At 37.2% G+C, this 26,564-nt stretch overlaps 1 protein-coding gene across 1 annotated transcript; it reads right to left on the bottom strand.

Annotated features, from left to right (window-relative positions):
• Window positions 1-484: 484 nt before the first annotated feature.
• zdhhc17 (zDHHC palmitoyltransferase 17) lies at window positions 485-25,484 on the bottom strand. Its single transcript, XM_077235074.1, has 17 exons — window positions 25,345-25,484; window positions 19,191-19,294; window positions 18,821-18,943; window positions 16,940-17,017; window positions 13,212-13,356; window positions 11,993-12,057; window positions 11,745-11,907; window positions 11,543-11,668; window positions 10,874-11,016; window positions 10,667-10,767; window positions 6,863-6,987; window positions 6,648-6,710; window positions 6,398-6,491; window positions 6,042-6,125; window positions 5,743-5,900; window positions 4,264-4,358; window positions 485-3,248 (listed from the first exon to the last, which is right to left on the bottom strand). Exons 1-17 carry the CDS (start codon window positions 25,405-25,407, stop codon window positions 3,110-3,112), a joined length of 1,869 nt encoding a protein of 622 aa, XP_077091189.1. The 5' UTR covers window positions 25,408-25,484; the 3' UTR covers window positions 485-3,109.
• Between the last annotated feature and the right edge of the window lie 1,080 nt (window positions 25,485-26,564).

Raw genomic sequence — 26,564 nt, 5'->3', positions numbered from 1 at the left:
ACATAGTGTATTACAGTAATGAGAATGTAAAAATGTCACAATCACAATTTAATAAGCCCTAAAAATAAGGTTAATTTTCTTTATGCATGATATTCTTGTTCCCTTTTACATGATGTTAATTGTTCATAGTCCATTAAGATAAAGACCATTAAGTTTTATATTCTCATAATTAAACACCCCCTCCCTCTAATTCTCATAACTGTAATGTAAAACATTGATTTTTAACAATTTGTATCAATTTAAATAGAATCTTTTTTTCTGTAATACAAAAAACTCTGTATTACAGCAATGAAAATTTGATGATGTCTTTTTCCCTCCGCAAAAAATAAATAATGGTCCATTTCCTTTATGCAAACTATTTTTTTGTCACCCTTTACAGGGTATTAATAGTTCATAGACAAGTACATTTTACAAGCATAAACATATTAATTGTGAAATAAACACTTGTTTTCAGTGCGCTTTGATTGAAAACTACCGCACAGGCTTTTCACCTTTGAATGTTTTATTAATAAAGCCATTAAAATTTAACCATGCCCAATAAGTTACATCTGAAGCAGAGTAGGGTGACGTCCTGATCTCAGCTGAGGCACTGGAGATGAGCATGTGCTTTTCACATGGTGGGAAAACAGCCGGCCAACAATATGTGAGTATCTTCCCTAAAAACAGTGTCACATGTATGAATGACTGTAACTGTGCCTAATCCGAAATATTACAGTATGGGGGCCCATCGACTGCGTCCATGAGTGATGATGTCATCACAATGTGCCCTCACAGCGTTTCTTACGTCTACTTCTCTGGCATTTACAATTTGTACATCCAGTGGTACAACAAACCCAGCAATGAAACATACAAAAGAAACCCTTTAGGCTGGATATTAATCAACGAGAATGGGACATTCAGATATAATACATCTGCAGAGCGGCCGCAGGGACACACAATAACGACATACACATTGGGTTTAAATGTAAAAACAAACAAAAGGATTAAAAATAAAAAATAAAAAAACCCAGCTGCAAATACTGAACATTCACTATTTACAGATGGAGCGTCTCTGGGATGGCAGGGTGATCACATGCAGTGGAGACTTGCAAGGTCAAAGGTCTATACACAGCAGTGCCAGACGCCACTAAAAGCTACAGTCATACACTTGGATAATAGTCCATTTTTTTTCTGGCTTTTTGGTAAGATAAAAAAAATTAGGAGCAGCTTCAACTAACACAGACAAAATAAAAAAACAAACAAAAGTCACTCACAAAATAATGAATCTAGTTCATTTATGTACAGATGCACATTCTTTACATCAGTTCGTCCTGTCGGCTGTTGCAATGACAACAGGAAGAGGAAATGGAGGAGAGCAAAAGGGGGAGGAGCTTCCTCTTTACGTAAACGTGAACATCCCTCTGCGACGTGGGAAAGCGAGCTTGTTTCTTCAGTAACAATGAACAATAACAGCAACAAAAAGATCAGTGCATTGCTTTAGGCAGACAAACATCATCGCCGCCACAAAAAAAAAAAAAGTGAAAACAAATGGAAGAAGCCCATCTGGCGTGATCAACGCAACTTCCATTAAGATCGTACAGCTATCAGGTCCACTTAATGGCTTTTCAACAGCATTTTTAACTTTATAAATGTGTACACTTCCTAAAACTACACATACATAATAAATATCGAGGTTCACATACGAGCGTATTATTTCTTGTAAATTCGGAGGGCATTTAGGTGAATCCCATTAACCCGTCGAGAGCGTGTCCAGGTCACATTTCAACCCAAAATCGTGATATACGTAATATAGTATATTTTCACGAAACTGAAGATTTTTCTGCACCGTGACATTATTTTGATGGAAATTCAGCACATTTCTCCCACAGCGCTCATTACCGTAATGCACCCAGGGAATTTTTATTGTAATTCTCATTGTAATACAGTATTTTAAAAATTGTTTTACAGCAAACAATGTAATACAATGATTTAAAAAACAATTAACATATAGGCGGTATAATAAAAATACTTTGCAGTTCAAATGATTACAGGAATGAGGAGGAGGAGGTTATTGTGCATCACGGTAATGAGAATTTAGGGGAAAATTATTAAACAGGATTCATTTTCTTTAAGCAAAATACAAATTCTCATTCATTTCTTTGGATTTTAGGGTGAAATATAACCCAGGTTCATGTTCTTGACACATTTCGCAGGATTCTCCCATCTAAACTATTAAACATGCTGGAAATGTACATATATGATGAATGTAAAAACTGCAAGTGACTGAAACTCTTTGAAAAATACTATATAAATAGGTTAAAATAAATATGTTGTAAGTCACATTATTTAACGAGGGGCTCTCTCTAGTCTTATGAAATGTTTTTAGTCTATATGATTAATATCAAACCATCAGAACATTCATACAGAATCATGATCGGACAAATCAAGACAGCTTAAAGAAATCATTCACCTATAAAGGAAAAGTTGTCATAATTTACCGACCGCCATGTCGTTCCAAACCTGTATGCATATTTTTAGTGGTGAAATTTTGAAAAATCATCACGCAGCTCTTTTCACTTTCGATATATGGAAAAGAACAGCGTGAACATTCTTCTAAACATCTCTCTGTGTGTTTAAAGACAGAAAGTTCAAAGTGAGATTGAGTAAATAATGACAATTCACAGAATGATTCCGTAAAACCACAAACGGCACAGCGGCTGCTAAGCTAGTTCTCATTCATACACACAGTTCCAGGTTGAACCAGGACTTACGACCGATAAAGATCTGATATCACTTTAAAAGTTAACAGAAAAGGGTCACAGGAAGAAAACAAAAGTAAAATAAAACGTAAGTCGATGTGCGCAAGAAACCAGAAACGTCTCTGCTGACCAATCGAGGAGGGTTTGTTGTACTGCATACACCCCTGAAGCCATTAAACTCCTCCTCTTCCTGTTCCTCACGTCCCTGCGTCTCAAAGTGCCGTCTATGGCAGGGGGGGCGGGTGGAGTTGGTGACGGTAACCAATAACAGCATGCGTATCCTGACCGGGTGAGGTTTGCAGTCTCAGTGAAGGATGGTCCCGGTGAGCAGCCTCTCCCCTCTTCTCCCTCTCGCTCACTCCTTCACCGCGCTACACCAGCTGGTATCCTGAGCCGGACGTCTGGTCGTACTCTATTGTGTACTGAGAGGTCCAGTCTATGGCCACGGGCCGCAGCAGACCACAGCAGCGCAGCTCAAAGAAATCGATGAGGTTCCTCATACAGCCGTGACTGCACGGGGAAAACCAGGAGCAGTGTTACTACTGGGAATCATACAAACGAATCTCTGGCTTAAAAACAACTGACCAATTCTATCTTTACCAAAAACAACGATGGCGTTTTTGACTAAATTATGAGACCACACTTACCTTATGAACATTTTTCAGGTTTGACTATTTTTTAGATTATAGACATTAATCAATCATCATGCTGTGTCCCAAACAGTGTTATTTAATTATAAAAAATAAAGAAATAATACAAAATTTATATAGATATATATATATAAATATTTTGATTTAGCTTTTATTTTTATATTTTCAGTTTATCGTTTTAGTTTAATACTTTTTAGTAATTTGATGTGCTTTTGTCATTTTTATTAGTTTCTGTTTATTAAAAATATTTCTAAGTACTTTAATATTATTTCAGTTAGTAATTGATAGGTGCTAAGACAAAATTGCTAATTTTATCATCTAATATTTATCTATTTTTTCAGCTTTATTTCAATTAACAAATGTTTTTAATAGTTTTAGTTTTCAATAACAACTGGCAAAACCAATTCTTCCTACAAAGTAAAAAAAAAAGGTTTTTTTTCTTCTTCTCGAGTTTTCAGTTAAATAGCACTGAAAAACCCAAACCCAAAAGCGATTTGTCATCATTAAACTTATATTTTGGTAAAACATTGGCCATCATCCACCTTTTTTTCTATAGATATTTGCATCATATAAAGTCAATCCCATTATGGAATACTTTTTTAATAACTACACAATAATTAATAATTTCTGAGGTAATTTATTTAATCTAATGGGATCTTTCTCTAAATTCTTGGTGTCTAAACAAGCACTAACAGAAACATTTTTTTGAAGTTACTAAGGGTATCATATAGTTTATATTCTACAGACTGGATTAATTTTGAATATACAAACATCAATACGCTTGACAAATGAACCATTTGACATCCTTCTCTGTGTTCAGTGCTGTACAGATAAACTGTTGCCAGCTAAACCTGAAATGAGTTTAAAGGACTCACTTGAAAGGGCTCTCGATAGACGTGGCTGTAACTTTAAAGTGCTTATATCTTCTTGCGTTCATTCGCTCGTTTGTAGTGATGCCCAGAACAGCGATCTATCAAGAAACAGTCAAACAAATGCAGCAACATACACATCAAACCACAAATACACACAAAACCTATTTCAACATACGAGTAAAATTGGACCATAAGGTATGTTATAGGATTTTGCGTCAAGCCCATAGACTGTAAAAGAAACAGCATTTATTATGCCTAAAGCCCAAAGTATACTTAAGCCCTATTCGCACAGGATTAGTATTATCTAGGGACCTCGTGTGTTAATTAGAAATTACCCACATTTGAATTTCATGTGGCGCATTCGCACGGGATAAGCGAAGCCTATCATTTTACTCGAATTTACTGACTTATCTCCCGGATATGATGTCAATAGGCTATTGCTTGGAAATGCCTTGTTATAGGTCTAGCTGTATGATATATCATAAACAGAACAATGTTCCTTACCACATGCTGCTATACATGTCATTCATTTCCATCTAAACATTCTTTTTGGTTTCGCTCTTCTGATGGTTTTCAGCTTTCTCTTTCCGCAAATTGTATAGTTGTATGGTGTATAGCGATATGACCCATTACCTAAAATACTATCAAAACACTCGAACGCAGCCTCCATTCTTCGCGAAAGATAAAGAAAAAAAAGCGCACAGGAAACAAAAACCGTGAAAAAATTATAAACGACCCCGCCAAATCACAGATATGCTGATTCGCACGGGACTAATATTATCACATGACCTCGGTGTTCGGCGAAATATGGTAGGTCATTTGTAGGGGAATTTTTACTAAAATTACAGACATGGCGATTCGCACAGGATTAAGATCACAGACAACCTCCTCAATTATTAAAAAAATGACTAGAGGTCACCAGGTAATACTTATCCCCTGCGAATAGGGCTTTAGTTTTTTTTTTTGCATGCATGCATGCTTTTTTTAAAGTATAGTCTATTTGATAGTGTGCACAAATGCAGGCGGTCAACGCATCCTCTCTATAAAGTTTTCAAAGTTGTCCAGTGTTTGCGCTATTTTTCTCCAGAAGTTATGACGAAACAAAATGTCTTGGTTCTCTTTTAAACTACAGTTGTGGCCCTCATATAACCTACTCATACAAGCACTTATTAATGCGGGCGTCTTTTGTTGTTGCGTCTCTTTAGGTTAGATTTCTACAGTAAAACAACGGCCTGGGCGAGTGGGATATATTTCCACCTTGAGGAACAACTGATTAGTGCAAAAAAAATTCGATGCGCATGTGCGACCTGTGCTTACAAAGAACAAAAGAAATCAGGTGGCGCATGTACAGAACACATACTATTCTAGTGAAGCAATTTGCATCACACGCACTTTACGCAGACCCTCGTATACACGAAGAACCTGAAGTATACTTTGAGCTTAATGATGATAAAGGCTTCTCTAGACTTGAGCGTGTCTCACCTGGTAGAGCTGGCACATGATGAGCACAGCGACCCACATGAAGTGAAACACACTGTTGAGAAACATCCAGAACATCCACGGCGAGCAGGTGGCGATCTGCGTGATGTAGTTCCAAAAGCCATCTTTAGTGTAGCTGGTAGCACAGTGAACACTCCAGTCTGCAGAAACAGAGACGTATTACGTCCAAAATAACTTTCAATTCATCAAGATTATAAATATGTATGCTACTAATGCAGAATCAATAGTAGTAGCAATTGAAAGTTGTTCGTACAAAACCATGCAAACTCAATTGTACTTACAGCAAATGCATCCATATATCATCCAACAGATCATACACAACAGGAAGAATAGGTAGCCCATAAAGTAACGGTGGTTTCCACTTCCTGCCCGCAAACAATGAGAAAAAAAAACACACAAAAAACAGACAAATGAAAGGAATGATTCATAGCCTTTCTTATTCTGCTTCTGGCTAAAATTAGTACCAGCAGAAATATGAGGTTTCTATTACGGGATGCAGCTTTCTTGACTATTGTGAATTTCCTGGTGGAACATTTAAGCAATCTATGACTTTTCATTTTAATGTCAGGAGGAAGAGCATGTGAGGTTGGTGAAGGCCAGTAGGGAAAATGATGGAAAATGCACTTGGAGAACTCACCTACGCAGTTGCCTACCCAAGGGCAGTGGTGATCAAACTTGGCGATGCATCGATTGCACACGGCGCAGTGTTTCGATCTGATGGGTTTCCGTATCTGTGGAGTACAGGTCGTAAAAATGAGTGTTTTATGTGCGTTGGAAACTGCAATGCAAATCAGACTGTTGGGTTATCCGCGGGCCAACACGTGAGGAGACGACTGGTGCTGAGTGTGTTTTAGCAGTTGTGTGCAGAATGGAAAAGTCATAATTACCAAACAGGTGCTGCAGAATATGCTGAGATCCAGACAGCCCGTCTCTGCCAATTCGACTATAGTCTAAATAGAGAGAACGAGAAAAGAAATGGAAAATGTAAGTGATGCTTTCTTGTGCATAAAGCATAGGTGTTCTGGATGGTTGTTTAGTGGCTCAAGATGAACTTTAAAACGCTGTAATTGCTGCTGAACTCGTTTGCAGTTAGAGATTTGACCTTTTTCTTCTGCTCCTCAGACGCTTTGATGATGCCGGGGTCAGACTTCCAGGACTTGCCAAAGTTGTAGAAGAGAGCCAGGCTATTGAGCAGGAACGGCAGGTGGATGGTGACAAACGGGAGAAGTGTGGAGGGTTAAGGAAGTTTCATTTAATATGAAACAAAGGGACTCGCAATATTTTGGGCCAATGAATTCCCAGGATCGTTTGTGATTACTTGATGAAAGTTAAAAAAAAATTATTGTCAATAAAACTGATTTGAATGTATAGTTCAGACCACTTTGTGAACTGGTTCAAATAATTAAGTGAAAATAACGTATTCTAAATAATGATTCAATCACATACCAAACACTGAATGTGGGAATAATAACTTGTAGTCAGTCAATCTAACTTGTGATGCTTTTAAGACATGCAAATTCAAGATTCTTATAAAAAGTCGCAAGATTAGTTATTTCATTTCTCACAAAAAACACTCAAAAAACACAAATTAATTTTTGAATTGAGACTGAAAGTTCCGTGGAATTCTGAGCTGCAACATTTCAATGAATAATTCCATCAAAAAAGTAACATTTCCTGTTTGACATCTGAAATGTAACACGAGTGCCTCCAAGCAGAGAAAATGAAAGGACATACTGTCTAAAAAGACACGCACAAATGCAGAAAATCTGTTTCTTCTGTTAGTGGGTTTTCGTTGAGCAGCACACGGGCAACAATTACAGCAGGAAAAGAGCTCAATCCTCTGAGGAGATGCTCTATTGTTGGATGATAAGGGCGAGAGGGAAACGGATCCACCCAGAGCTCTTGATCTGATTTTTAGCTGCAGGGTTTGAGTGCATTGTTTCTATTCCTGAGCTCTGGAGACACATCAGGGGCCTATACCATGAAGCCGGTTTAGGGGTGGCTAGCCAGCTATGTTTCAGTTTAGTTTGCGTCAACCCTGGGTTTTAGGGACCATGAAAGTGGTTTGGCTTTTAGCAGTGTTCATCGCCATAGTAACTTACGCTCCACGGCTAACCTGGTCCGGGGCAGGTTATGTTCTAGGTAAAAGGTTGCAAACTGAACTTGGACCAATCAGCTGTGAGCAAAGTGACACGTGTCTGATGCGATAAAGTCACTCCACCTGTTTCTACTACAAATGAAAGGTCACTACATAGCAAATGATTTTTAAAGACAAAATCGTCTGGTTTTTAGTGATGCTTATTTAGAATAATAAATTTGTATGATTTAGATATTATTTATGTAATTATTATACCCTTTATCAATCACACATGTACAATTTTAGTTCAGCAATTATTATTACGCAGTTTAAATGAATAAATATATAAAGGTAATATAAATACGCTTTAGCATCAATAGATGAAGCTATAAAATGACTACATGTGAGTTTAAATGTTCAATTCTCTCTATACCTTTATCAGCTGTATAAAATAACTTCACAACTTTTACTTGCACTGATATAGCGAGACTTTTTCTTTTAGTTGTCCTCCTTCATAGACAGCTGCTTTCTTCTTGCTGTGTAAATTTGTTTAAATTCTTACTATTTTAATACTTTTATTTAATAAGTGAATTGCGCTGCTTCTCTCGCGAGAAATTAATCTCAGTTTCACTCTTTCTCAACATGTGATTATTGGCTGTTCGCTACTGATGTCACACTTAAACTCCTAAACTCAGGATCAAAGCCTGAGTTGACAGAGAAAGTTGATGATCAGCATCATGGTACCAACAAAGCCTGGTTGGATTGGTTTGGTTTTGTCAACTCTAAACTAATCCTGTAACCCTGAGTTTGTTCAACTACCATCATGGTACAGGCCCCTGGACACATGGCAGTTCTGTGCACACTAAACATCACTCCACAACCGCCAATTACACCACAGCTTCACTCAATAAGCACATCCAGACATGAGTCACGTCTTGAGTGGTTCCTTCAAAAGAGGAGGAAATGCTTCAGCTTTGGGCAGAAATCCAATTTTCCTGCTGTTTGACAGCAGCATAAACACAGAAATGCAACATGTGTCATTACCAGACAAGAACTCGGCTTTCTTGTGTTTGTACTAGATCTCTCTCACACCACGGTGGGCGTCATGAACAGAATCTTATATCACAGTATGAGTAATTATATATCACAGTGACCATTTATAGCACAATGTTGTTTTTGCTGGAAATTTAACAAAAAAAAGTGTTAATTGTTATTAAATTACCATGTAGAAATGCCTGATTTTTGGATATTCCAGCTAAATAAATGAATAGCCCTTCATCTAATTTTGATTATTATTACTTTTTGATAAAACTGATGGACACAAACCAAAAGACACTCAATATTTTGAATTGCATTATTTTGCTAAACTTTTGTTTTGTCTCTCTCAATTCAATAGATATATCCATAGCAGATATATGGTGTAGCATAATCTCACACTGACGAGACATTTCTACCGTTGCACACTATATACTGTCAAGCCGTCCAGCCCTCCTCTCACCCACACAGTATCACTTAAAGTGTCAATCTCACTACATTGATTGTGTGAGTCACTCCTGATTCCATGGAAAAATATCCATATCCATGTTAAATATGTCAAATAAGATGCATCTGAGTTTCACAGTATGAAGCATCAACCTAATGTTACAACACAACGTGAAACAAATCAGCTCTAGACAACCGTGGGCGAATTATGGATATTTTCATTTCGGTTTATGTTGTTCCAAAAAAAAAAAAACACTGCATACTGCTAAACTTCCCATCTCTATCCTCAGTTCCTTTCATTAGGTCCATCACATCAAGAGAATGTTTAAACAAAGGGTCTTGTGAGCTTCTCTACCAGATTCAAACCTTTTAACATTGAAAAGTGAGATATGGCCATATAAACTGGGTCAATTCATTGACCCATATCATGCAGGAAAAACAACAAAGACAGAAAAAGAGAAAAGATGTTTTCAAACGAAGATGTTGGGTTTTCCTGCTGGGTCAGCGTTCTTATTCGGATGCTCATTGAGTCAATGAACAGATACACATTAGAGCTGCACGATTCTGGGGAGATTTTTTTATAGAGATCAAAATTCTTGCACAAATTTGAAAATAAAAATAAAATAACAAGCCATTTACTCGAGGTTCTGACAAAATGTTAGCAGCTGCAAGATACTTTAAAAATGTCTAATTAATTTGAATCAATTACTTAAAGAAAATTGGTTTAAATGGTGAAAGATGAATAAATGATTCAATGACTCACACAAAGACTTTTTGAATGAATGATTCAAAGAAAAAATATTTTTTAACAGTCGCTTGTCGCCACGACCGTAACGACTGATTGACTCATTGATACAATCTTTATTGGAAGCTTTAAGTTACTTTCAAAAGGTCATTTGCTCTTTTTTCATCGCTTCCATAGACATCCGTGTTTATATTCTAAGCATAATCTTTTATCTCAGTACTTTTGTGATTTTTGTATTTTGAATTATTGTAACAAAAATAATGATACTGTGTGGTTGAAAAGACTGTTTCATACCTATAAATGAAAACTGGATCAGCGGCAGCGCTTACGCAGATCTGAATGTTTGCTGTGACCGTACTTGTCAAAGGTTTAATAGACTAGTTGTCATTTAGGAATAAGATTGTGTGGGTGTTTTAATCGTGATCGTGCCGCTCTAATAGACAAATGGATGCTTAAGTGAGTCACTCTGGATAACACTGAATTTTTTGGAATACAATATTCCGATTAAGTGGATTGTATCAACTTATTTAGGTTGCATCAATTATGATCATCAAACTGACAGCACAGGAAGTGAAGTAAATAATGGAGACTGAAAAGGATATCGTTCCAGAACCAATAAAACCAGGTGATGTACATCCAGAACTTAGTGGCCATATAGATGCCCAGAGGAAGAGCACTATGCATGGAGTGATCAAAGAAAGACCTAGAAACAGAGACGAAATGTTAGCCATGTTGGTCCACGCTCACATCAGAATCCATTAAAAGCATGAGCAGCACCACAGATGGCTGTAATGGCATGTGCGTCATACTTGGAAAGGAACTGCACGACGAGCCACACCGCTGCATACATCACACCCTTGATGAGCCAAGAGTCAATGTCCAGATCGGCGATAAATCCCACCAACCAAATCACCATGAACGGAGTTCCCAACATCACCTTCTGCCTGAACTCCTGCAAACAGACACAGAAGTCAAAGTCTGGGGCCAGGTTCACAAAAATCTTCTTAAGAAAAAGGTTAAGTTAAATTTTAAAGAAATTTTAAGAAGTTCATATGAATTTTTTACGAGTAATTTTCACGCTCAAATATATATATTTTTTTTCCTGAAGATGATGAGGTCAAATGCCTCAAAGTTTGCGTTGCCTACGGATTAACGTAATAAGCATAAGTGAGCACTGTTTTAATGGCCCCCAGAATATTGTTATTCTGAATAATATTTTTAACTGAATTGTTTTCTTAAGAATCTTTAGTGAATCTAACTCCAGAGGCTTAAAAAAAATAATTTAAAAAAACGGCTCTGACTTTCAGCAACTAAGCGTCAACTCGTCCAGACTACAAATTGGGGCATAAATTGGTGTAAAAGTCATATTGTGTTTTCCTGGCTTTAGATGCAGAGTCTGCATCATTCAACATTCATTACAATTTGATTTATCCTTAATGTCAAGTGATTGCACAGGACAAATCTTTCAGTTGCTTTACCTTGTCCATTTTGAGTCGTTTCAGGTACGAGGGGCTGTCGTAACCTTTGGCCTGTCTGGCCTCCTGCAGATGATTTATCATCCACGTATTTTTCCTCTGTTTGGCCAGATCCAGCGGCGTCTCCCCCTGCCATTGACAAATATGATCAGATGTCATGTACACACATCATTTCAGTGTGCTGGTGTGGCCGTCTGGACTTTACCTTGATGTTCTGTGCGTCGACGTTAGCATTGGCGTCCAGCAGCAGACTGATGACCGTAGTGTTTCCGGCCAGAACCGCCCAGTGCAGAGCCGTGTTCTTATGATATTTATCACCCAGGTTCACCGACACATTAAACGTCAGCAACAGCCGTGTCGGGTCAACACTGCAGCAAAACGCAGAAGATCACACCTATCAGCTTTACATTTTAACAATGGCAAATGAAAACATTTCCTCACACACACACACACCTGTGTGTTCGATAAGCCGCCCACATCAAAGGGGTCATGCCATTCTGATCCATCATATCTACATCCTAGAGGACGACACATAAAACATAAAAGTAGGATCAGGCTGAGATCAAATGCAATGGGTTCATGTAATATCTTTCCTGGAGTTCAAACTGCTGTGGATAGAAATGTAATAAATGTCATAAATGCCCCCTGCAGGCTGAAATGGACTAAGCAGGACAAAAAGCATCATGTAATGAATCGATTATTTTACATTTTAATAAACAGTATTAAGTGATGACAAAGGACATGCCGCTTTTTTCCCAAAGAAGCACGTGTTCCCCGAACTTAAAATATTTAGCAGCGCATTTAGGGCCACAATAACTGTCAAATAATATGTTTTTCCTTAATAAAGGGATAAATGAAGACATTTACTCTATAACAAAATTATTAAATTTAAGAGAATGCAAAAAGTAAACTAGGCTTTTAAATATTTTTGCTTCAAACTGTATTTAATAACTATGTAAATATTTATAGGCCTACTTTAAACAATATATAACATATATATTTTAATTATTTAAAATATTTTAATTTAATTAATTTTCATGCATATTTAATTAACAGATTATTGTGCCAGTATTACTAAAATGAAAATCTATATATTAAATAATGTGTTAAATAAAGTTCTTAGCCTTTCCTTCCTGTGATGGGTTCACCCAGACAGAAGCTGAAAGAGTTTATTGAATAAAATGCCAGAATCCGTTTATTTTGTCACCAATATACCAATTATAACAACCAGAAGAAAAACTCTGTATGCATAAGGCATGACTTAAACAGGCCCAAAATACACTGCGACTCTTATTTTATGCTTTAAAATTGCTGATTGTTGACTCAAAAAGATAAAATATGCACACTAACATCCATTTAGGCTATTTGGGACTTTTTATGCCCTTACATTTCTTAAAACTTTATTCGCACCGATGCTCCTAAGTACATTTTACATTTCACACACTTTTATTTTTTATCGCAAATGTAACTGAAACAGTCGCACTCACGAGCCCTGGATGAGACATTTTGTTGGTTACTTTGTTTTCCTTGGTAGCTCCGCCCACACTGAAAGCTTGTTGGCTAAAAATAGCTACAAATTAATCAAAGGTATTCTGACTGGCTTTGATTTAGCCAGCTTTTGTTTTGATGAGACCAGATTCACACAAAACGTTTTATGATGCGGCTTGCGTACCTGTCCCTTGGCAATGAGGTAAGCCACAATGGAGGTGTGTCCAAACTGAGCGGCCAGGTGCACACAACTGCAACCCTCCCCATCGATGAGAGACGGATCAGCGCCATACTTCATTAACTGCACCACCATGGAGAGATGGCCCTGTCTGAAGGAGAGAGAGCAGACGAGTGGCATTCACAGACTAACCCTGTGCTTTAAGATACACAATTATACCTTACACAATTTTTGCGGTATGCACAGTATTAATTGAATACCTGCATGACCTAACAATTTTAATGAAATCTGCAGTATACAAAAGGTCACACTGTTATGCTTTTTAGTATAAATATACTGTTATAATATTTATTAATCATTTTTAATTCGCTTTTAATTTTATATTTTAAGTTCATTTTAATTTTAGTTTAAAGTATAGTAATATTATGTGCTTTTGTCCTTTTATTATTAGCTTTATCTATTTAGCAGATTTTGTGATTTAAGTACTTCAACTTAAAGTTCACCCAAAAATGAAAAAAAAAAAAAACATAATTAATTACTCACCCTCAGTTCATCTTCAAATGAAGATTTTTTTAATGAAATCTGAGTGATTTCTGTCCCTCCACTGACAGCTACGCAACTGACACTTCAAAAAGTTTACATTTTACATTTAGAAGACGCTATTATCCAAAGCGACTTACAACTGAGGACTGAGGACAAGTCAAGTCATTGTGAAGAGGCAAAAACAACGCAAGAAGTGCTCAAAATACAAAGTTCAGGCTTTGCTCAGAGTAGCATAAGCCAGACAAGGGAGGATTTGTAGTTAGTTCATAAGTAAGTTCATAATAGGGGTGTCACGATTCTCCAAATCCTTGATTCGATTACATTTTCGATTCTAAGGTCACGGTTCGATTCGATTCTCGATTTTTACTTTTTTTTTTTTAAGTTGCTCCTAAAAAGCTGACATCAGTTAATCGCAATCTCACACATCTCTGTTATTATCAGTGAAGCTGACTGCACAATGAATCTTTCATAATATATAGCCTACACTTTGTTTGTTATAATTAGAGGATTGGCCAGCTTACAGAATTCAGCACTGAACAAAAAGTCTGTTTTGAGCGGTGAGGAGAGTCTATCTTAGGCCCCGTCCACACTACTGCGTTTTCGTTTAAAAACGGAGAATTAAAACGAAAACGATCTCCGTCCACACCAGCGTTTTAGCTGCGTATTAGAATTGATCTCCGTCCACATTAAAACGACTGAAAACTCGGATCACGTGACCATTCTCCAACACTGTGCATGCGCGTGCCGGTGTAAACAGGAAACGGATGGACTATTCCTCAGATTTGATGAGGAAGCAAGTAACGTTAGCTACCTCTGCAAAGATTAGAAAATGTCGAAGACCAGAGATTTCTTTTCATGGACCGCCGCTGCACACGGGAATTGTCATAGATCGCTCGAATAATAGTTTGCCTCCGGCGCATGTAGGCAGTTATAGCATTGTAAAATGCAGAATTTGCTTGCACAACAGCTGCTAACAAAGACATCAAAGTCAGTAACGCTTGTAATTCGTTATCCATGTTGCACTCACTAACATCAGCTACGTAGTCCAGGATGTTTTTGTTTGTTTTCTTCCGGTGACGGGACATGTGATGGGTGGCTGACGAATCAGGGAAGGATACATCATGGGTGATGACACCCAATCATAGAGCCGAGCGTGACCTTCTACGTCATCGTTTCTAAACTCCTCCGTTTTGTCCCGTCTACACTAAAACGCCCTCCGGAGATTCAAAACGAAAAACGGAGCTGCAGCGTTTCTAAACTTCTCCGTTTTGGGTCTTCGTTTTTCCCGTTTTAGTGTGGACGGGAGGTGCAAACGTAGCAAAAGGTCTCCGTTTTTAAACGAAAACGCAGTAGTGTGGACGGGGCCTTAAATGCTTCTGATTGGTCATTGCGTTCAAGAAATCAACACATATGTCTGTGATTGGCTAAGTCGCTCAACGCTGCAAACATGTTATAAATAGAAACTCTGGCCTGTAAATCGTTTCTATTTTGTTTTAGTTGTTGTTTTAGTTGTTGCTTTTCTGCAACAGATAAATACAAATTTATTAGTTTTTATGTTTTATTCATAGATATTTCTAGTTAACGGGAGTTCCGCGAATCGTTTTATTCTCCCGCACACACAGAGTGAGTGCATTACCGCCCGCGCTCGCACTCGGCCATCAAATCTAGTCCCGCACCACACTCTATTGCGTTGGGAGTGCACGTCTATAGATCAAGAGCCCGGCCCGAGGATAGTGACGGGAAATATCGGCCAAGTTCGGGCTCGGGCATAGAATCAAAGTTAGAGGAATCACAGCCTTTCAACACGTGTGTTTTTTTCCCGTGCCGTGATGAGTCGTTCATGAACGATCCGTTCATTGCCTCTGTCACGCGACAAATGAACAAAAGACTCGGAAGGTCAAGTATTAATGTTCCCTGTAAATTACTTTTGACTGCATTATAATGATTTCTTAATTCAGAATATGATCCAAGATTGCGTTGGATGTGTTCGGGGAATTTGCCTGTTAAAAGTATAACATTTAAAACCCCTGAAATGACTAGAAAAAAGATTAGTTAATTTTGATGAACGAGATTGAACAATAGAGTCAGTAAAACGATCCGAACTTTCCATCACGGGCGCGACATGGGGGCGTGGCAGCATCGACGATTCCATTTTTTATTTCGATTTTTGAGATTGTGAATTAATTTCGCTCGATTTCATTTTAAAATCGAAATCGTGACACCCTTAGTTCATAAGTTTCGTAGTTAGTTCAAAACTAGTTCATAAAGATATCGTAAAACTAATCTATATGAATTGAGCGGTTGAGTCCAAATTTTCACAATAACTGATGTGCGAGTTGATGAATGCTTAAATGTGAATAAAAGTCTAAATTAAATCTGTTCATCATATAAAGCGATACTGTCTCTTCTGCAAATTTGGACTAAACCACTCAATACATGTCGATTAGTTTTAGAATCTCTTTATGAACTTTTTGAGCGTCAAAGTGGTAGTTGCGTGGCTGTCAACGGAGGGACAGAAATCTGCCTATTTAATTCAAATATCTTAATTTTGTGTTTCAATGACAATGTTTACATGCAGCCAATAACCCGTTCAAAACCGGGATATTAGCAATAACCAGGTCACGCACGGCCATGTAAACACCGGCAAAACCCGAATATGCTCATATCCCGGATTTTAAAAACGCTAACCGTGCGTCGCCGTTTACATTGGGATATTGCAATTCCATATATACAGGAGTAACTCTCTCTGCTCACGCATGTAAACGGGTTATTCCTAATGTTTCAGAAACCCGAATAGTGACCTTAACCCGAAAATTGGCTGCATGTAAACATAGTCACTGATGAGTGAAAGTCTAACTGGTTTGGAACAACAATGATTTTTTTATTTTTGGGGGTAAACTAACCCTTTAAACTTTAATTTCAGTTAGTTACAAAGGCAACATTTCTACTTTTTTAAAGTTTAAGTCTATCATCAAATATTTATATTTTATTTCAGCTTTATTTCCCTTACAGAAAATGCTTTTAGTTTTAGTTTAAGTTAACAATAACACAACACTGAATATGCTCAACTTGAGCTTCCATATCCAGTCTGATGAATGAACCAGAAAGTTCAACAACATTTTGGTATATTATTAAGTTTGATAAATAGTTTGTAGTATACAGTATATAGTGGTTGTTCTGCAATAAGTCACCTCGTAGCCCAGTGTAGTGGTGTAGAGTTGAGATCTCCTCCCAGCTGGTCAACTATAGCACCTTTAGATATGTAATGCCTATGAAGAGCAGACAAACAACATTCAGGAAATGAGTTAAGTGAGACTTCTGAAGTGAGACATCTAGGCTTTATCACACAGCTAAGTGTCTGTTACAAAAGAGAGCAGTTTAAAATGAATAACCATAACAGAGCAGGCTCTAATTAAGGCGAGACACTACAGGTGAATAGGGTAAAAAAATTTAACGTACAGATATCACCATGAAACTTTACCAGTCGATTACTTGCAGGAATAGGAGAAAAAAATGTATTGCAAATTTTCTGTAATTTTCTGTTTAAATATGCTAATCAGGCTATATCTAATTAAATATGCACTAATTTGCATATATTTTGAAGTGACGTTTTTTGAAGATGAAAAAAACAAGGTTCAAAATTATTTTTGCATTTTTTTGATATATTCAATGAAAAGACATTTACAGAAGGGATTATGAATATCTCCTTTTGTTACCCTGTAAATCAGAAAATACTACCAATAGCCTTAAAAAATTATTTCCGCCCTATTTTTAGGCATAAAATGTCATATAAATCAGGCCAAGAATGATATATCAACAAAACCCTCTGCACAAACCTTCACAATATAGTTAGGAATAGGACTGTAAAGTTTGGTGTATGTAGGTGCTACAGAAGTGGAAAATCGTCACTAGGAGTGTAGGAAAAAAACTAATTTTGAGAAAACGGCCTTTAAAGATTTTTATGGCAAAATTCCACTACTTTCTATTGAAAGCCATGAATTACAGACAAAATATGCTTTAGGTCCATGTAAGATCAATGTATCACACTGTTTAACATCCAAAACTCATCATTGCTTCATCCATCACTGATCATAACATCCAAAACAACACTCAAAACATCAAAACCACACATCAACAGTCCATCACACATGTGAATATGTTTCTGCCTGAGGGACTCACAACAACTTTAGGATCCCACAATTACAGATTTGTTTAGTATTATATAGTAATTATATTATACAAAAACTGAAATGTGTTGTGTAATATAATTGTTTTGTAATATAATTGTTTTGTATAAATAGTGTGTAAAGTATTGTATATATGTGATGCATGTATATAATGTCAGAGCGCGTCACGTGACGATTCTGAACAAATCACGTTGTCAGAAATTGGCATCAGCCAATGAGATGCGCATTTCAAGTTAAATCGCCAGTTTTACTTTCACGATTGGTTGCTGATAAACAGGAAATGACCATATTTGGATCCGATTGCAAAGGAGAGAGAGAGCTTTCTAACGGTGTGTGTGATGACAGGGTGCAGACAGCGATCGCGGAGCAGCAGGATGATTTAGAACGCCAACTTTAGTTGAATTTATGCGAAATCTACACACGCAAACAGACAAAGTGTAGTAAAATAAAGACCTAAATGTGTATTTTGGACTTTTTTTCAGCACAAGTCTAAAAGAAGACATGTTATTAAAGACAAATAGCCCAAAATCTCAAAATTGACCAGTGAAAAAAAAAAAAACCGATGTTTTTGCCTGCCGTGTCTCGCCTTAAGAGGAGGATCTGCACACACACACACACACACACACACACACACACACACACACACACACACACACACACACACACACACACACACACACACACACACACACACACACACACACACACACACACACACACACACACACACACGTCTGAATGCTGAGAGTAATAACTCTATCTAATCCTCTGTGTATGTGGTGTCTTAATAATGGGAGGGAAAAACTAGCTAGGAAAATTCGCAGATCCAGGAGAAGAAGGGGAATATGTATACAATAAGAAAATAAGACACAGACAGATACGTACTTGACCAAGTCTATGCGGTTATTAATTGCCGCCCAATGCAGGAGTGTGACGTTTTCTTTATCCGGCTGACGCACGTCATATCCGGCATCCACCAACTCACGGCAGCGCTCGAATATGCCATACCTGAACACACAAACAGCTCAAATTACACAATAAAACACACAAGCACTAGAGAAACATCCCTGAACAGTACAAACACAAAAACAACAGTGTCAAATATACAGTGTTTTGCGTTCACTCACAATACCAAAACAGGACAGAACCAGGCTGCTCAAATGATGTCTTTTGGAGGATTTTTTATATATCTAGATGTTTCTGGGCAAGGGATGTTTGTGTAGATGGATGTGTGTGTGTGTGTGTGTAGACTCACTGGGTGGCTTTGACGATGTCCCAAGTGCTGTAGTCGTCCACGTGGCTCTTACGGCTAACGCTCTCGCTGTAGCCATGGCTATAGTGACTCTGGGATTTAATTTCCTGTGGGAGAGAAAGATAGTCAGTTCATCTCTATCATCTCTAGAACAAACGGATAGAAGGATGAGTGATGGATGACACAGAGGATCTGGGACACGACGTGTCTTATATACGGTCAGTCTCCATGGTGACATCTGATATCTCACTCAAACACACACAATGCTGAAATAAAACTGAAATGTGCTTTTAAAGGGGCCATATCCTGGAAAACCGGATTTTCATGCTAGGAGTTTGATGTGTTGAGTGACAATGCAAATTGGAGGAGAAACATAATTCTGTTATTAAAAAGTTAAAAATAAAAACGGATTAATTGATCAGCTTTCCTATTAGCATATTAACATGACCGCCGACATTTACATTTACATTTACAACTCCTTTCCAGTCCATGCTGAGGCTATTTATGCATCATCTTAAAGGTACAGCATTAAAAACAGTCTGTTTAATACTCATATCATCATATCAGCAAGAAGGCAGAAAATGTTTCTGACCGGCTTTTGTTTAAGAAACTTTGTCTAACATTATAATTAGACCAGACTGCATGTGCTGCTGATGCTCACAGGTCGGGGGTGTTTGATGACCAGCAGATGTCCAGAAGCTTCAGCTCTATTGATTGGTGGGGAGGGTCTCTGTCTATTGTATTAAAGGCCCAGGGGATGCTGATGTCCGCTAGAAACCCCAAAAATGACCCAAGCCATTTTGACCCGAACCTTTATCTTTATCCTGTACACCTTTCCAGAAACATTTTTTTGTTGGTATTTATTAAATCTATTACACATTTTTTATTTTATTTCCACGGCTCAGAGAAAACTCAACTACTGCAGCCCTGCCCCTTGTTTGTTCATTTTTTTATATCATTGTCTACTTTATAAATTCAGATTTTTAGCCCCAATTACAGCTGATTGTCCCTCCGAATTAATATAGAAAATGCAAATCCAAAAATGTGACAAAAAAAATCTATGTATATAAAACCTTTTGTTTTAAACCAAAATAATAAACCAAACACTGTAATTTATAATTATAGGCTAAACCACAATCATAGGAAAAATCCTCAATATAATATCAGACTAGTCGTTACTCTTCAGAAAATCACAGTTTATAGTTTTGCACACTTGAAAATTCAATAGATGTGTAACAACACAGTAAAATGAGATGCTTTCTCACAAAAGCTTGAAACAGATGCAAAAGGCAAACAGAAAACACCCACAGGACACAGGGGAGTCCTGGCAAACACACCGAGCTCCCTCTGTGTGTGTGTGTGTGTGTGTGTGTGTGTGTGTGTGTGTGTCAGAGAAATGGCAGGCCAGCAGAGATTAGACATGTACACAGCCACACACACACACAGGCCAGAGATTCACATATAAAGATGACAGTATGCATTCATAATCGGTAGGATTTAATCCCTAAAATAAAAGTCCTGTATATGGAGAACTAAACAAATCCATTAGTAAAGAGTAAACAGCTGGACAGAGTAACACAGGTCGAGGTCAGTAATAAAGCCTTGTGTTTTATATCAGCACAATCATGTTTCCGGCAAGAACCTGCACACTTGCACACACAAACACTAAATATGAAGCCCTTTCTCTCCATGCGGGTCTGCAATTATTACCTTCATAAACCCTGGACATGTATTCAGTGTCTGTATCGAAGGCTGATCTGACACTCGTTTTATCAACACAAAGATTCAGCGAGCGGTCACATGACTCTATACTTTCAGAGGAAACCCTAGTGAGATTATCTGAAAGCCACAGTAACCCTACAGCAAAGCATCCAGAATGAGAGAATCAGCATGAAGGGGATATAAATTGACATCCGAGTCAAATCTTCGTTTCTAAAAGGCTCTCCAATAGGTCAGAGGTCAGACCAACAGTAAGTAAGTAGGCTACATTGTTCAATTACTGAGTTGATGATCCATCACAATATACAGCCACCAAGCAGCTGGAAAAATTAAATAAGTCAAAAATATATTGAATGTATAGCCTGACTACCTACGATTTGATTATGGTAAATAAATATTGTCTTTACTGAATGATGCATACTGCATTTCCAATAATGCAGTGCGCTCAACAAATGAACCAGAAGCAATATCAACCACGAACCACGGATTTAAACCTTTACTTGACTCGCAATTTAATCAAGAGAAAAAAAAGACTAATTTGTACAAAAAATATTATTAAAAACACATTATTTGCATCATGATAACTGGATGCCACTCACCAAAATAAAATGTGATGTATTACGGCAATATGCCAATGTTTTAAACATTATTTTTGATGGCAGATGACAGGTAATATAAATTATATTACACTATTTAATTTGCGTTAATTGCTGCAATTAAATTTAGATGTATTGTACATATTTACTAAATTAGAAATAATTGTTAAATGAATCAATATGGAAATAAAAGATAGCGATCAAAAACCTCAAATTTTACATACGTAAACAGTGACAATATGACATGAATATATGACATAACGGCAAACTGAATATAGCGCAGCATAGTTTGAAATAAAGGATTTTAAGAAAACAGTATTGGATGATTGGATTGTCATGTATTGGAAATGTATTGGATTGAAAAATGAATGAAATGAAATAACAAATATCTGCTGATATATCAGCCATGCCAATGTATCAGTCAACCACTATTCACATTATATTTTAATGCATATTTGTCAGTACAGAATGCTATTACTTTCGAAACCATGGTCGTACCATGGTAATAGTGACATTACAGCAGGGTGGGCTGAACTGAGGAGCTCACCGCTAGCAGATGTGCACTTAATCCACAACTATTAGTCATACGCATAGCATTAGTGTTATACAGGTTTTTATATTCCATTTCAGGGATCAGAGAAACAGATCTCATGAGCAAGCCTCAGCTGAAGGTCTCAGATCCTTCTTAATTCACGGTGATCAGTGTGAAAGCACACACTCAGATGTGTTATATATCACATGTAGAATTAGCAAAAACAATAATGCTATGCAAGACATGCAGTTCAGACCACCAAACAGAGCGAAACTGATAAAGCGAGCAGTTGGGAGATTTAGCACCACCGGCAGGCCTTTAGAAAGGCGTTTGGTTGTTTCATTCAATATTTTCGTGCCTGGTTTCAGAACAGTTGGTCTAATTCAATACGGGCCTAATGTTCCTCCTGCCAGTGAGGAAACAAGCGCTTCCAGCATCTGTGAGACCATGTGACACATATTGAGATGCTTGGCTTCCTATTACTACAGGAAGACATTTAGGCTGCGTTTGCACTGCTATACTTAATGTACAGATCTGATCTCTTCACCATATCATCTGATTTTTTGTCCCAGTCCGTTTACATTCACTTTAGACACGACTGGCATCCGATATCTGTTTTTATATTTATCCACACACAAAATGAGTCTGTGACGATTCCTTATATGCGACATGGTTGGCCCTCTGGTTTTGAATGGGCGTACTAAAATGATTTATATAATTCAAGTCGATTATTTGCTAGCATGGATAAGTTAAAAGGAAAAAAATCTGATTTTTGTGTTTACACGCGTGCAACAAATGCCGATCTGTGTCCAGATTTGAGTAAAAAATATTAAAGATTTTATGGCAGTGTAGACGCAGCATAAGATCTCGCTCTGGGCAGCGTGTGCTTCATCAACGGCTTCTGTTAATGCGGTTAATGGCACTGCCATTTATATCTTTAGTTCATGTTAACGTCCATGTCTGGACTGACCGTCAACAGCCATTATGAAATTATATTCACACAGTCAAGGCAATGCCACGGCTATGCATCACAGTAAAGGCCCATTCACACCAATAACAATAATAAAGATATAGTTATAAAATAGTTAAAGAATAGCAGAGTCCGCACCACAACTATAACGATAACGAAATTGTTGAATCACTTTTTTTCCAGATTATGAAGAATGAAAAGATTGACAGCCAATCAGAATCCATCCTACTTTTAATTTTTATCTCAGGATTTACAACTTAACTCTCAGAGTAACTTAGTAACTTCTTGTTTGTAGTGTGATTGATTTCAAACATCATTTTTGCATACAAAAACCAAGAAATGAAATCACAACCACAATGCAGAAACGGGAAACGGAACAGCAGAAAAATCTAATGCCACAAAACTACATTTGTTGCACGCAAACAGTGGCCTTTCCTCCAACACGATGGCACACTTTTGACTAAAGCAGACACACACCTTCCCGCTGACCCCTCTGAGCATCATCTGTTGAGGAAACCTCAGGTCTGATGCGGGACTGTAAGGAACAGATGGCTCGTCTTCACTATATGACTGCCTCCCACCCAGATGACACTGGACCCTGTCGAGTCGACTTCCCACAAGTTAACAACAGCATTGATTAACTAAAGACAAATGCACAGACTGTATCTTTCATAGTAGAGGGGTTTCTTTCGGTTCTGCTGGGATTTTCAGTCCAATCACTGAGATAACAGTTTATTATTTATTTTAAACAGAACTATTTTTAGATTTTCATTTTTTTTGCGGTTTTCTTTTACAATCAGTGGAGAGCCGCTGAAACAATTCTTCACATGATAATGTAGCCTAACCTTTTGATGATGCCCCACAAGCCAAATATTGAGGACAGCTAATCTATTTTCTTCTCTTAAACAGCCACATGCAAAACACTACCTCTATCATGGTTTCATGTTCTAGCCTCTAAATCAACCAGCTCATCCCATTGAACACCAGGGCACACGTAGCAAACACACAAAAGATTAAAAAGACGTAAGTATATTTAGTAAAATAAGCATTCATTGCACTTCTGTTATTAAAATTGTATTAGGCCTATGCATTATGCCTTTGCAACCCTGCTCTACAGATATCAGCATAAGCATTGGTCATTTCAAAACCCATATTGGTTGACCACTAATTATTAATAACCTATAATATTAATACATTAAGGCCCGGGTTCACAGACAGGGCTTAGATTAAGCCAGGATTAGGCCTGCTTAGTTCAATTAGGGCATTTAAGTAGCTTTTTTAAACATGCCTTAGAAATAAAATATTACTGATGTGCATCTTGACACAAAACAATGACCCTGACATATTTGAAAATATATCAGTGTATATGATATAAGAAACAAGTTGTTTTCAGTGACAGCTCAAACATGCATTTTAATCTGGGACTAAGTTTAAGCCTTCTGTGAAACCGGCCAAATATATAATTATAAACATTGCATATTGCAATAAAAAGAACAGCTTAGGTCTGCTGAGAGCTTCTTTTCACTCCAACAGGTCAGCGTATGTTAGTATGACTTTAAGCCAATTGCCATTCACTGAGACTACATGTGTGTGTGATCAACTGTATGGTCAGCCTGCTTGAGCATCAATAATTTACAGCAGGAGGTCCCATTTGAGCAAGCTGTCAGGAGTACTATTATTGCACATGATAATACAACTATAGTCTTTCATGTAAAACTCGCCCGTCAAGGCAAAGTCACAAATGAGTCCCAATACAAACATGCAAATCATCCATTGAAATAATAGCATTTATTAATGAATATATTTATGAAATTTACGAGTCTGCAAATAACTCACAACATGACAGCTCTGTGACATTTGCGAAACAAACACCAAAATGCAGTCAAAAAGAGTCATACAGACTCTTATAGTGCATTAAACCATACTGATACAAAAAAAGGCAAAATTAATGTTCAAATCTGAAAGTAAATGGATGCAAATGATGATGTTTGTGAATGGTGTCTGTCATTTAGATGCAAACGCAGCACAACAGACTGGGAATACTTCTATAATATCCTAATGTCACGTTTGGCATTGCCACAATATGGACTAAAAGAAGCACCCCTGTCTTAAAACGTGTGATTAGACGTGCGATGAAGCGAAAAATAAAAATATAATCTATGAATATGAAAGGCTAATGTTAGCAGCAATGCTATTACGCAGCAGTGGGGGGGATTCAGCCCCTCTTCTTCATTGTGAGAAGTTAACAGTAGAAATAGCGGTTTTATTGGACGTGAAATCACTTCAGCTTCGTTTAGGATTGCTGCTGTGATGCAGCTGGATAAACGCTGTGTTTTTTACCTCGGGATGGAGGATCGGGACGCATCCAGCTTCTTTCTCAAATTCGTCCAGAGCGTCCGCCATCTTGCTGCTCGACCACGCGGAGCATCATGGGAAAAAACATTTAGGGGGCGATAAACAGGAGACACGCGCGCGCACATGAGGAAGCAGTGCGCGCTCGCGTGTGATTTGACCTGGTCTGTTTCAATTTTTATGTATATCTTCAATATTCCTATATTCTTAAATATTATTATTATCAGTTTTAGAGTGCCTTATTCACATAGCGTTAAAAAAAAAAACGTTATGTGAAAAACAAGAGCATTATTTGATAGAAACATAAATAACAACCAAAGTATTTTTTTTTCAATTTCACATTCTACACAATGATAATGAGTCGAATCATAAAAATGCATAAAATAGGTGAAAACGTGTATTTATATTTATATTCACATAATATTTAGAGGATTGATCAAATGTAAATTTATTTCCTGTTTATAACCTATAAAACCAAGAATTATATTCTCAAATACTAAGGAGACATCAGAATTCATACGATATAAAATATCCAGAATCTTTTCTCAGGGGCTCTTATAATTACAAGATCCAAACAGAGATCACAGAAAGAACATTGATATGAATGCACAGATGCCTAAGAAATGTATTTAATTTTAATTTGGATATAAAACCGATGTCATTCACATGGTATCTGTTTTGGCTGTACTACTGTTGCTGCATTACGTCATCAACCTACTATATCACTTTATATAAATATATACTAGTCTGTTCTACATATGCATATCGTTTTTTAACCCTTATCTATAAAACAGTTTTATTTTTGTTTATTTTTGCATAAATATTTTGCCCATCATCTCATGATATGAAATGCAAGGTGTTTACGTCATGGCTGTCAGATTGAATGTCATCAAATGTTTTTATTTTGCCCTGTTTAGACCATGGTTTAGACGCTCCCACGTGGTGGCAGCATTGGATTGCTTATATATTTTTCTAGCCCTGTCCATGTTTATTAGTATGCCATGTTAACCAAAATCAAAGTTATGTGAGTGAAAATGTTCAGATTCTTTAGATCAGGTCCAAATTTATTCTGCTAATATATGTGTAACATATTTTGTATTGCACATTCCATTTAAAAAAATCTGTTTATTAAAAAAAAACAGTAAACACATACGTTACATATGAAACATAAGGATATGGGTCATCCTCAGTATTATTACTGTTTCACA

Source organism: Siphateles boraxobius, unplaced genomic scaffold (assembly GCF_051911475.1).
Source record: "Siphateles boraxobius isolate OS27281-9 unplaced genomic scaffold, OSU_SipBor_1 19, whole genome shotgun sequence".
Lineage (NCBI taxonomy): Eukaryota > Metazoa > Chordata > Actinopteri > Cypriniformes > Leuciscidae > Siphateles > Siphateles boraxobius.
The sequence above is the reverse complement of the archived record's forward strand: the minus strand, read 5'-3'. Positions and strand labels throughout refer to the sequence as shown.

Bases quoted from the DNA above. Each gene is read 5' to 3' on its own strand.
- zdhhc17 (XM_077235074.1), bottom strand. From the start codon at position 25,407: ATGGCGGACGCTCTGGACGAATTTGAGAAAGAAGCTGGATGCGTCCCG. The intron at 18,944-19,190 runs GTGAGTCTACAC...TTGTGTGTTCAG, and splicing joins GACATCGTCAAAGCCACCCA to GTATGGCATATTCGAGCGCT. The intron at 5,901-6,041 runs GTAAGTACAATT...CTGTTTCTGCAG, and splicing joins GATATATGGATGCATTTGCT to ACTGGAGTGTTCACTGTGCT.